Below are 13,416 nucleotides of genomic sequence, written 5' to 3'. Positions count from 1 at the left end.
TGATATACTTTCATATCTACTCAAAATATTTTTCATTACACTAGCCTCCGCTTTTGTGGCATGAAAGAAGAAATAACAATCGTCCACAAAAAGTAAATAAGGTATCGTAGGTGCACCCCTCGCGATTGTACACCCATGAATTAATCCCACATCTTCATTACGACGAATAATGGCGCTAAGCCCTTCATAACACATTATACATAAGTAAGGGGATATCGGATCCCCTTGCCTCACCCCTCTATACGGTCTGACCTCTCCAAACACCATTCATTTATGACAGAAATTATATGTCACAGACGTTACTAGCCCCATAATTCTTTCGATCCACATTTTTGAAAAACAAAACTTTGCCATCATATTCCGGATAAAGTCCCATTCAAGCCTGTCAAATGCTTTCAAAATATCAATTTTGAACCCCGCTATACCATTTATTCCTTGAGACAACCTCTTCATATAATGATTAATCTCGTAAGCAATTAATGCATTATCAATTAGTAGTCGTCCTTCAACAAAGGCGCTCTGCTTTTCCGAAATCAAATTTTCCAAACATATCTTCAAACGATTGGCTAGTACTTTTGACAAAATCTGGATCAAAGCATTGCATATCGAGATTGGACGAAGCTCATACATAACTTGCGTATTCTTCACTTTTGGGATTAAACAAACTAACGTTTGGTTAATTCCTTCCGGTAGTGCACCCGTATTCATAAACTCCTTACAAAAATTCACCACATCTCAACCTACAATACCCCAATAAGTTTGAAAGAAGGTCGGATTTAATCCATCCCTACCTGTAGCTTTCTCCGGATGCATGGAAAATATCACACTCTTAACTTCCATCGTCGTAATCTCCCTTGTCAACTCTCTTTTCTCTTCATCTGTCACCTGGTTTACCACTTCTCTATCTGTCAGCTTACTAATACTAAACGTCGATTTAAACAGCTCCACAAAATAGCTCGTCACTACCCCTTGTATTCCCTCCCCTGTCTCCTGCCATTCACCTGCCTGGTTTTTTATACGATGAAAATCATTTTTTCTTTTCCGAGCTGATGCAAACCTATGAAAAAACTTTGTGTTTTGATCCCCGTTTTGCAACCAAAAAATCTTTGCCCGTTGTTTCCATTACACTTATTTCTTCTCCAATAATTTCAAATATTCCCACCGAACCTTATTATACGCTTGAATACCAGTTACATCTCTCCGACTTCGAAGCTTTCTCAACTGTGATCGATACTCCACTAACTTTCTTTTAAACTTCGTACGTTGTCCTCCCCCCCTCCGATTCATCGAGTTTTAAACAAGCCAAATTCATTTTTTCCCAGATGTCCCTCCCTGCATTAGAATCCCAACTATTTTTAACCACATTAAAACATTCTTGCTCTTTAATCCATATATTTCCGAATCTGAATCTCCTCCTTTTTTCCATGTACACTTTTTTGTTAAGTTGCAATAGAAGAGGTAAGTGGTCTGAGGTTGCAACCTCGATCACTTTCACTTCTGCTGCTGAAAACATATCACACCAACTCGGCGTAGCCAATCCACGGTCTAATCTTTCTTGTATCCAGTTTTGACCACCTCATGACTTCTCCCACGTAAATCTTTCCCCAACAAACCCCAGGTCTCGTAAATTACTGTCTTTAATCGCCTCATTGAAGCCATTAAAACACCACTTCGGATGATCGTGCCCCCCCTTTTTTCGTTCGCAAAAAGCAAGTCATTAAAATCCCCAAGTATACACCACGGCAAGTTAGATTTACGAGTTAAACTTCGAATTAAATCCCATGAATCATATCGTTTCCCCTTCTCTGGAAATCCATAGTACCTCGTATATCTCCAGCGACCTACTTGATCATTCTCTACCTCGAAATCAATATAATTTCTTGTACTTTCTTTGACTACACATACTCCTTCGTTCTTCCACATTAATACTAATCCTCCGATGTGCCCTATCACATCCGCCGCCACACATCCTGCATAGTTAAGCTCTTTACAGACCGTCTCAGCCTTATTCTTCGTAGTTAAACTTTCAGAAAGAAAAATAAAATTGGGCTTATACTGTTGTGTGATTTCTTTTAGAAATCGAACTGTGTGTGGTTGGCCCAGCCCATGACAGTTCGAAGCTAAGCAACTCATTGTGTCAGGCGGGCCGGGTTCACAGGTCCCGCCTCTATCCCGTTTTTTGGCCCATTTGTTGGATTGAGCCAATCCCCTTTATTCTCTGCATTTTCTCCCGTAATTAATTCATTTTCCACTCTTTTTCTTTTTGCATCAACTATTGTAGTATCATTTTCAACGCTTCCCTCCCCCATATCTCGCCTTGTGATTTGAAAAATAATTATCACCAATTTCCCTCTCCTGAAATTTCGACACAATCCTTATCCCCCCAACCTCTCCTCCAATGTCGGCTACCTTTCCGTCAATTTCCATAAACCGCGCAGCCACCGTCCCTCTGTCGTCCACGGTATTTTCCTGATTATTTTCTCTGCCTTTCGCCGCCCAAGCCTTACCTTCATCATTTCCATCCCTTAAGCATTTAACACCCAAGTTCTGAGCATTTGAATTTCTAGTTGGTGCTCGTAACCACACTCCATATGCCCTCGTTATCTCCTTGTCTGGATAATCATACACCAGATTACAGTCCCGATCGGGATGTCCTAATAAACCATAAACAAAACAGAACATGCTTAGTTGTTCGTATTTGAAATTGACTCAGGTTCAATCCCCTCCTTCCCTTTTGACTTTCATCCTTCTTTTTATCGGCTTATTCACATCGGTTGTTATTCTTATACGGGCATACATTCTCCAAGCACCACTCACATTTGCTGGATCAGATTTAACAAAACTCCCCACACTGTTCCCAATGCTCACCAGTATGCTCTCTGATACAAGCCCGTTCGGAAGGTCATAAACTTGTATCCAGATATCACTTTTGTTTAACGCAACCAGATGCGGATCCTCACTATCCTCTAGTTTATGATACACCAGCAGACTTTGTTCAAAGGTCCATGACCCTCCATCCAATACTTTCTGGCAAATCCAAGATATGATAAAATACGAAAGAATATCTATGCCCCCCCCAATCATGTATTTTCACTCCTTTCGGTCGCCATAACGAAGCAAGCATATTTTTCATAGCAGTAAAATTAATATTTTTCTCTGTCAAAAACCTCCCCACTAATACATATGTTTTCTGATTTTTCCTGACCTCCCTCTCTGGAACAACCACTCCTCCTTCATTCTCCTCCTCCAATGCCAATCTTGCATAGAGTTCTTCAAGACTTGTTGATGATGTTGCCATAATAATAAACAGATAACGTAAAATGATACTAGTAAACAAAAGAGACTCTCTCACCTTGTCACATGAATAATACAAATACCCTTGCAATCATGCAAGACGTTTTAACTTAAAATATAGATATTTCGTGTATTTTTATCTGTTGTTCTTGCTCCAGAGTTTTTTTCGAGTTGCCATTTTAAATTATCATGTTTATAATAATTTATGAATGTCCTGGATTTCAAATGAAATCCAAATTCTCAAACAGCTTATTTGATCAAATCCAGAATTTCAAATAAAATTCAGCTTCCCAAACGAGCCATAAACACATTCACTTATCTTTGATAATATTGAAATTTTTAACACGGTAAAGATAATTGTTCATGATTGGGTACATCATAGGGATAAATTACGAGTAAATTATTATATTTCTTTACTTCTTTCACCTTTCTTTCTTTAAAAACACTAATTTTTCTATATTTTTTGTCACGGTGATTTATATTATTTTTGGTGTCCTCTGTTTTTAAAATATTTAATAGTACAGTGTTCCTTAAAATTTTCCAGTGTCCAAGATTTTTTTTATATATTTAGCTTTTAGTGTATTACGCTTTTTTGTGTTATGTAATTTTTTATATTTAATGTATACATATTTTTTGCTTTTTTCATATTCACTAATTTTATTGTTTCTAATTGGTTCTTTTGTAAAAAAAAAGTTAAAAATATTTTATAAGTTCTACGATTTTCTGTTCTCTATTTTCTTGTACTCTAAAATTTCATAAAAAAAAATTATGTTCACTAAAATTTTAGTGTTCTTTCTTTTTTGTGTCCTGTTATGTCTTTCTTTGGTAATGTTCTATCATTTTTTTGGTTCATAAATATTTTTATGTTATTTTTTTTTGTGTCTTGTATATATTTTGCTAATATATCGTAAAATTTTAATGTATCCTTCAATTTTTGTGTGTACTATGTTCTGTATTTTTATTTGCTAACGTTATGTAACTTTTATATGTTATAAAATTAATTTTTGTTCTTTAAATTTTTTGTGTGTAGTATATTTTTATTAGTGATCTGTATTTATTTATTAATATTTTTTTAATTTTTATGCATTGTATATTTTTATTAGTATATTTTTTGTATATATTTTATAATAATTTATAATATTTGTTATTGTTTTGTGTACTATAATTTTTTATTAATGTTTGTATTTCTTGTATTCTATAATTTTTCATGTCCCAAAAATTTAAATTCTTTATTTTTTTATTCTACATTAATGATTGTGTGCTTAACATATCTCTTTTATTCTTTATCTTTTTTTTGCTTTTTCTTCACAATTTTTTAGTTCTTCTCTATGTTTTGTATATTCTAATTTTCTATATTTTGTATTCTTTAATGAATATTCAACTTTTATGGGTATTGTATCTACTGTTTTACATTTTTTAATATTATGTATTTTTATATTCTTTAATTTTTTGTGTACAGTACATTTTTTCATAGTGTTCTATAATTAATATTTATAATTTAATGTATAGCATTTTTTTTTGAAATTAATTTAAATTTACAAATTAAAGAATTAAAGTAACGTAAAGACAATATAACAAAATGTCGTAAGGGTTGGCTCAGTTGGTTAAAAAGAGGATAACTATCCTCTTGGTCACAAGTTCGAATCCTACGGGAGGAGAATTTATTATTATGTCTCCTGAGTCAGAATTTGTTGCTATTGCGTGAGCCTGTAGGGTTTACACAGTGCACGAAGGGTAGCGGCTGCGGCTTAACTACGGTAAAAAAAAATGTCGTAAATGAACGTAGGTTTGGATTGTTGATTTTTTAAATCGTTAAGTTTAAGTCATGTTCTTCGCAGATGATAGTTATTTTTATTGCAAAGCTGATATAGAGGAAGCATTAAAAGTGGTAAAGCTTCTGGACAAATATGAGAAAGCATCGGGCCAACGAGTAAATAAAGAAAAATCCTCGGTTTTCTTTAGCACCAATGTGATTCAATATAATAGGCAAAGGGTCTGTCAGGCTCTTCACATGGTTGAAGCAGATAAGCATACTTATTTGGGACTGCCTAATATTATTGGTCACAACAAATTTGCTATGTTGGGGTACTTGAAAGACAAAGTGAAATCGAGAATAAGGAGCTGGGATGATAAGCATGTGGCTAGGTCTGGGAAGGAAATTTTAATCAAATCTGTCGCTCAGACATTACCAACCTATGCCATGAATGTCTTCTTACTTCCACTGGATATCACCCGAGACATAGAAAAATGCTTGTCGAAATTTTGGTGGAACACTGATCAGCCTCAAAAGTCTCAAATAAACTGGATGTCTTGGGATCAGATGTCGAAACATAAAACAAGAGGTGGGTTGGGTTTTAGAAATTTCAGGGACTTTAACATCGCTATGTTGGGAAAGTAAGGATGGCGATTTATGGTTTTAACTAACAGTCTGGCTTCGACAGTGTATAAAGCTAAGTACTTCTCGGAAACTGACTTCATGAACTCAAGTTTGGGTCATAACCCAAGCTTCATATGGAGGAGCATCTTCGAAGCAAATCAGGTGTTGAAGGAAGGATTGCGCTGGAGAATAGGAAATGGAGAAGACATAAATATTTTGGGTCAACCTTGGCTGGAGGATGCTCAAAACCCATACATTACGTCGACTACTCAAGGCCTGGAGGATAAAAGGGTGAAGTCGTTTTTCTGCATGGACAAGAAAGAATGGGATGTGGATATAATCAGAGATATCTTTAATATCCGAGACCAGGAACATATTCTCAAAACTCAGCTGCATAAGTCGAATAATGGAGATGTGTTGTTCTGGAATCTGGAAGACTCAGGATTATATTCTATTAAGAGTGCCTACAGAAAGTTACAGATGCAGAAGGAAGTCACAAGCTCTACGGACAATGAAGATATCTGGAAATTACTTTGGCGAGTCAAAGCTCCTCCAAAAACTCTAAATTTGGTTTGGCGAGCTCTTACAGGATGTCTGCCAACCAAGTCACAATTAATTTCTAAACATGTTCATCTTACTGCTTTGTGTCCTGTCTGCAATGAAGGAGAAGAAACGGTCTATCAATGTCCAGTCTCATGCCCAGTTGTTCGACAATGCTGGGCGATTCTTCTGCCAGGAAGAGGTTGGGTGGAAGATGAGGACTTCTTAGCGTGGTTGAAGTCGTGGTTAAAGACAGAGAGTGCTAAAAAACAGAGTAGTTGCTCAGCAAAGCAATATCTTACACAATGGAAGCTAGCCCAAAGTAGAATTCCTACGGTTTCTCTCCAACCACAGTTTGAAGGAGATGGAGCTTCAGTCTGGGCAAAGTCGTTACCGAACATAGTTAAGATATCAGTTGGCGTAGCTGTCTTTGAAGATCGTGGTGGCGTGAGGTTTGGGATGATAGCCCGTGATTCAGAAGGGCTGCTGATTGAAGCCAAGGCACTAGTCTACCCTCATCTGGTCACTCCTGTACTGGCTGAAACTATGGCGATAAAGGAGGCACTAAGCTGGATTGACAGAGATCGATGGCCTCAAGTTATTCTAGAATACGATTGTTTGGTTGTGGTTCAAGCAATCAGAGGATCAACTCCAATGCAATCACATTTTGGTCAGCTTGTGGAGGAATGCCGGTTGCTCATGTAACGACTCAACATCAGCTTGTTAGGGGGTCGTATAATTTCTCAGATCGTATATTTGATAGGAATTCTGTTCCTATCATTATTCAAAACTTTATTGAGTTGGATTTGGTTCATTAATAAAATCCTCACCTTTCCGCCAAAAAAAAAAGTCATGCAGGTTGGTTTGCTTTACAATAGGATCTATATCATTAATTTTGCCCTAATTGAGGTACCTATTTAGTTAATAACTGAGTTATCATTTGATCCCTTCCCGTTCTAGTTATTTTATTCCCTAACATCATATTTGATCCCTAATATCAGAGTATAAATACCCTGATATTTTTGATTTGATGTGGTTCATGAAATAAGTTGATCTAAAGTCTAAACTAATTGGCCGCATGAGAAAGTCATTTTACTTCAAAAAAATGTCCCTGACGTTCGGTTTGGTAGAGGGCCGAGATAGCATTTTCTCCTTTCGTTTTTGGTTGACAGTTTGTAAAGAGATTTTTTGAGAGAGACTCTATGCATATTGACTTGTGCGTTTCTTTCAACTACTTCACAAGAAATTTAATTAACTTTTTAGATTGATTTTGAAATATTTTCATGCTATGTTTTTTTCGTTTCAATTCGATTTTATTCAATTTTTAACTGATTCAAATTCGGTTTCGAATTTATTCGATTTTTTGCTCACTGCTAAATGTCACCTGGTTACTATTAATTTTTTTCACTTATTGTTTTTTTAATGAAATTACCAAAAATACCACCTTTTATGAAAATATTTACAAAAATACGGATGCGAGTTGCATATGAGGTTGAAACAGTTGCTTATATGGTTGCATATGAGATTAATCCGTTTTTTTTGCAAATATTTTCTGCAACTTGGGTATTTATGCAAAAATCCTTTTTTTAATCTAATTTACGGAACAACAATCTCTCCCGTATATTTTAGTCAAATTCAAGTTACGATAATTTAGTGTTACAGATGATATTGTTACAAAAAAAATTGTTACAAAAAATTTTCCTAAATATTATATAAATGGTAACTTTCCTCGTAATAATATGGGACCCGCGTGCATTCATATGTATCCACGAATTATATTTCAACACATGTCATGACACGTCATTTGTAATTATTTTGGTACAACTTTTTTGGTTAGCATTACTCTTTGATTAATCGATTGTTAGTCATGAACTTGTCTCCGTCTAATTGTTACTCTATGAAGCAAGTGCATCAACCATTTTCTGCAGTAATCAATGATGACTATGGATGAAAAACTGTCTCATAGGATGTGTCTCGAGACTATTTCCGGTTAGTAAACAATCATTCTAAAACCTCGAGGTGTTAGAAGGTCCTTAGCAGAATCATATTGAAGACATTCCCGTTGTCCTTAACGACTTCCGCATGAGTCAATTTTCTGTTGCCAGGTTCCAAACCAGCTCTACGAATCTCATCAGTATCGGAAAATTTCATTAATTAATCGATTATTAACTTATGAAGATTTTACCTGATTTATAGAACGGAATCGAAAAAAGAGCAGTCATCTCATCTCCTGGTACTTCTGCAGTAGCCAGCACTTCATGCAGAAAGAAGAAATCTGACAAAGCAACTCTCCTGGAGGAAGGATTATATATTTTTATATGCACTGTAGCCGACTAAAATTCTCTGTGTTCAGTATCAGCTCTAAAATTTTAAGGTGGTAGAACAATGTCGAGGATCTTATACTCTTGAACACTGAGCTAATGGTATATTATGTAAATGCATGCCTCGTAAAAATCGACAGGTTTACTTATTCATAGACATGCATACTGTCATATTATAGTTCAATAGATTCCAATAGATCAATATTGTTGTTTTCCTTTAAAAAAAGGGTAGTATAGTATCAGAGACTTGGTTGCATGAAGTTGCGGAAACTTTAATGTTAAGTTGATATTAAACGTATTCAGAATACATCTGAAGTTTCTTTGGTTTCCTGAGCCTTGTTAATCATGCAGGATTACAGGAAGCTAGCTAGCGTACAAATATGATTACTGGAATTTGAGATCAGTGCCAGTCTGCTAGACACTACAAGAAATCTGGCCATTTACGACGGTTTTTTTGAACTGAAATCGTCGTAATTGAGCCATTTACGACGGGAAAAAATCGTCGTTTTTGGTCGAGTAGTAAGTTCGTTTTTTCGTCACAAGATAAAATTAAATTGCGTCGCAAGTTAGGAAGTCGGGACCCACATACTCAATAAAATAATAAATCTACTTACGACGGAATTTATGGTCGTAAGATACAGAGGACATGTGCAGAAGGATTGATAGCTGCTTAAGAGTGGTGGTTGAATTGTAAATGCCTTTTGATTGGATCAAATGGTCCTTGAATTTCCAAAGTGAACTCATTGGCTTTGCACTTCTTGAATTTATGAGTGTACGTAATTATCAAAACTTAATTATAAAAATAAATGAATTTATGCAAAAATGTTACAAAGGCGTGTTAAAAACTCGAGCCTGTTACAAAATTTGAAAATTGTGCTCAATTTGTAAAAGATATGTTTTAACTTCATTCCTAACAAACTTCTCGTTATATTTAAAAGAGATTCAAAATTTGAATATCGTAAGTAAGTTAGAGTTCTTAATTATCGTAAACAAATAAATTTATGCAAAAAGGTTACAAGAAGTCAAGAACATGCTAAGAATTTATCTCTTATCGTTCGGATGTCAAGTTATATTCTCGCTCACCTCATATATTTTTGATAGAATAAATACTACAAATAAGACTTGCTAGTACATAACTCGTGCGATACACGGTTGTTTTTATCATTATATATTGTCAAATATAATTTTAACATATTGATGTTGAGATTCAAACCTTATATCCCAAGTATAATAATTTTACAATACATCAAGGTTATTTTTATCATTATATATTGTAAATTATAATTTTAATATATTGCTGGTAGTATTCGAACCTTATATTTTATGTATAATAATTTTTAAGATTATATCTGACGGTTAACGGTTCTGTATTGAGTGACCAAGGACCAATAACCAAATTTTTAATATTTCATCTTTAAGATAACAGTATAGATAGATAACATTAAATAACTCTTATAATAAAATAAATTAAAAAAAAAAAGAGATTTTAAAAAAGAAATAAAGATTAACAAATTCAATTAAAAGGAGTTTATCATTCATTAAGGGCATAATGAAATTGGTGCGTGTGTGCTAATTTTTTCACAAATTATCTGCAACATGGAGCACATCTCGTTGGAGTTTAAGCATCCATTACAAGTCATGAAGTGATTGCTTGAGGAATCTTGTTGATCACCTATCATGCTTCCCCAAAAGAGTGTCTTGATTATAGTTGTAAGTACCTTCTTAAAGTATATAAATGTGATATTAAGATAGTTTCTATTTTTCATTGTTTTTTATGGTTGTTTAGGTTATGTTCATTGTCTTGGTTCTCATTGTTTTCATCATGGGAGGATCTAGTGACGACAGGGAGATCAGGGGAGAATCTAGTAAGGGGCACGGACAGGGGAGAGTCTAGTAAGGGACACGGACAGGGACGAATCCATAAATTTTTATTTAGGGGGATAGTGGTCAAATTTTGAGAAGACACCTTCATATTTTTTTAATTTTGAGGGGGCACTTTCATTTATTTTCAAAAAAATTAATGGTGAAAAATGTAAAATTTGATTTTACGGCGGCACGTGCCCGGGGACACGGGGTACTGCCTTTGTAAATAAATTTTTTAGATTTTTTCACCATTAAATTTTTTGAAAATTATAGAAGTGCCCATGTAAAAATAAAAGTATAACTCGATGTCTCTCAAAATTTACTCGGTGCCCCTTAAGTAAAAGTTTATGAATCATCCCCTGGTTTTGATTACAACAATGTTATGAACTATGAGGTTTGCTATTCGTATCATTTTGATGACAATTGTTTTAAGGTACCGGAAAACTATCTGACGTTTTTAAGGATCGAAGTATAAAAGCAAGTCCAACAATTTCATAACTCATTTTTTGTATAAAATATAAAAAATCGCTCTTAGTAGTTTAGGACAAAGATAAGGAATTTTTTCTTCGACAATCTTACTTATACTCATTTCCAATTTGTACATTCTTTACTATAAAATGTTAGTTTGGGAATCCTTTAAAACAGAGGGATGTTAAGTGATACTCCTACTGATTTAAGGAATCGTTGGTGCACCTTTTTTGATATCATTCATCATATTTCATCTTAAGAGGATGGATAGCTAGTCTATTGGACTTGCTTGAATAATATATGAATAGATTACGGTAAATAGTCTAGTCATCTAGGCGTCTAGGGTCTTTTTTGTGTTTCCTTTTAATACTCATATCGTAAGCAAATCTCAGTCGTCATCACTAGGCTAGTATAAAAGTACTAGTTTTTTCCTATGTTGTTGTGCATTATTGCGCATTTCATGTTTAAATGCGGAATTTTTGATTCATATATGCAATTTCATTTTCATTTTTTGTTGAATATACAGTTGAACCTTGATTAAGTAACAATCGATAAAATAATATTGACAGTGTATTTTTACTCCAAATAAAGTAATAAACTCACCGAAGTAATTTAATTTTTTTTCTTGGTCCCAAGCCTGTTACTTTAAAGATGTATAAGTGTAATTAATTCACCATATGCTAGTTTCATCACTCCATTATTTTTTGAGTCACATAGTTGATTGTTTGTACCGGATAAATTTGCAGATGTATTTAGCATAAGCACGAATGTATTATTATATAGAGCATCGAAATATATAGGATATAGAGCTAGAAAGGATCAAAGGACAATTGCTTTCTTTGGAGCTTTTATAAATACATGATAACTGGAAAATAAACAAGCACTTGGTGATAATTTATATCACCAAAAAAGAAAACTTTGAGGGAAGTAAGTAATAAAGACAAGAATTGCTTTTTGTGATTCTTGAGTTATTGCTGCATTAGTTGATGCAGCTTTATTTTTACTGTTACTGGCTCCATTGTCATGCTTTACCGCAGCGTTTTATCATCCTGCATTAGTCAAAACAAATAAGAACTTAAGAATAATGCTTAATCGATGATGTAATTGTGGCTGCACTAGCAATCCTTGTACTGTAGGCATGCATGTTGGCTTAACATGTATTCTGTTGCAGCACTAGACAGGGTAGGTGTAGCGCTAGAAAACGTGAACAAAGAATGTTTGTGGGAGCATATCTTTACATGCTCCATTACCTATATTTGTGAAATGCTTATGATCTAAGTAGAACACATGAAATATGACAGAAAGGTGATTTTGGAGGCTGCCGACAGGGAGACAACATGATAAGGTGATTTTGAGTTGAGTAGGAAAAAATGCTCATTCGCGGGGATACGAGTACGTTTTTGTGGTCATCTGGAAGAGCATGTTTATTGTTCTGTAAATTGGAATCTCGGTCTAATAATAATTTGTAACATATTCTTAACAAGAGTTTTGATGGTTCATACAGTGAGCAATTATAAAAAATTCTCTGTTAAATAGTTGGAGTATTTAATGCATGGTTTACAAAAGATTGTAGGAGAGAAATAAGATTGCTTCTTGCTAAAAGGCTACTAACATGTTTAGTCATAAAATGCATTTTATGAAAAAGGTGATGGTTTAGCTATATACTTACTTGACTTGGTAGCTAGTAAAACAAGTCCTATGCTAACAGAATTAAGTAACATCTGCATCTACTCGACTGTACTCTTGGTACCTTGAATATTACCTCCAGTGGTACGATAGTTGGGGTAGGGCACATTGCCATTCTCAATGCGCCTGATGTCTGCCACGAGGATTTCATAATGCCTCTTCACCTCCTCGGCTGTCTTGCCACCGACAGCTTTGGCGACATTGTACCAACGGTCAGGAGTGTCCTTGTCATACAAAGCCAGAGCCTTTTCAAAGGCTTTGTTCTGCTTAACAGTCCATGACCCATGGGAAGACATCGATGCCATGCAAGTTTACCTGTGAGGAAGTTCTATGAAATTGTTAAGAGCAGAAGATGTGTGTAGCTAGAGAAATGGATTGGACTTCGAATAAAAGGAACGAGAAATGTGAAGGATTTCAACTTAAAAGTCAGTGAGAAAACTCTTAAGCATGAGATGGTATGTGCAGAGAAGTTGTGTTGCTTGTTCTTATATAAGCTCCACGAGTAGAGGAGGTTAGATAGTAGGGACATGCCAGTTGCTCTATGCAGCTTGAATCTTTTTTTTTTTTAGAATTTTAATGATTTGTCTCCTTAAGAACCATGGAAAAAAGGAGGACAAAGAAGTGCCAAAAGTTCTAAGAATCAAAACATCCAGTGCTTTACCTTTAAAATTTATAGCATATAGTAATTTCTCTTCCTATTTGTTTTACTTTTACACCATATTTTTTTTTCTGTTGATAGACATTAAACATAGAACAAGTCAGTAAATTTTGCCTTTGCCAACTCCACCAAATCTAGTATGTCTCCTTCTAAATAGGGTCTAAGAAGATTTAAATTTAAACAGATTATATTCCTAAAGCAGGAAGTAG

General features: G+C 34.7%; 1 protein-coding gene across 2 annotated transcripts; it reads right to left on the bottom strand.

Moving 5' to 3' along the window:
* Window positions 1-11,679: 11,679 nt before the first annotated feature.
* LOC141682775 (protein RADIALIS-like 1) lies at window positions 11,680-13,027 on the bottom strand. 2 transcript variants are annotated; one of them, XM_074487468.1, is made up of 2 exons: window positions 12,614-13,027; window positions 11,680-11,912 (listed from the first exon to the last, which is right to left on the bottom strand). In XM_074487468.1, exons 1-2 carry the CDS (start codon window positions 12,852-12,854, stop codon window positions 11,908-11,910), a joined length of 246 nt encoding a protein of 81 aa, XP_074343569.1. In that variant the 5' UTR covers window positions 12,855-13,027; the 3' UTR covers window positions 11,680-11,907. The 2 variants fall into 2 exon arrangements, with proteins under 2 accessions (XP_074343569.1, XP_074343570.1); XM_074487469.1 differs by having other exon boundaries at window positions 12,626-13,025.
* Between the last annotated feature and the right edge of the window lie 389 nt (window positions 13,028-13,416).

The sequence above is a fragment of the Apium graveolens genome, chromosome 9 (assembly GCF_009905375.1).
Source record: "Apium graveolens cultivar Ventura chromosome 9, ASM990537v1, whole genome shotgun sequence".
NCBI classification, from domain to species: Eukaryota; Viridiplantae; Streptophyta; class Magnoliopsida; order Apiales; family Apiaceae; genus Apium; species Apium graveolens.
The sequence above is the reverse complement of the archived record's forward strand: the minus strand, read 5'-3'. Positions and strand labels throughout refer to the sequence as shown.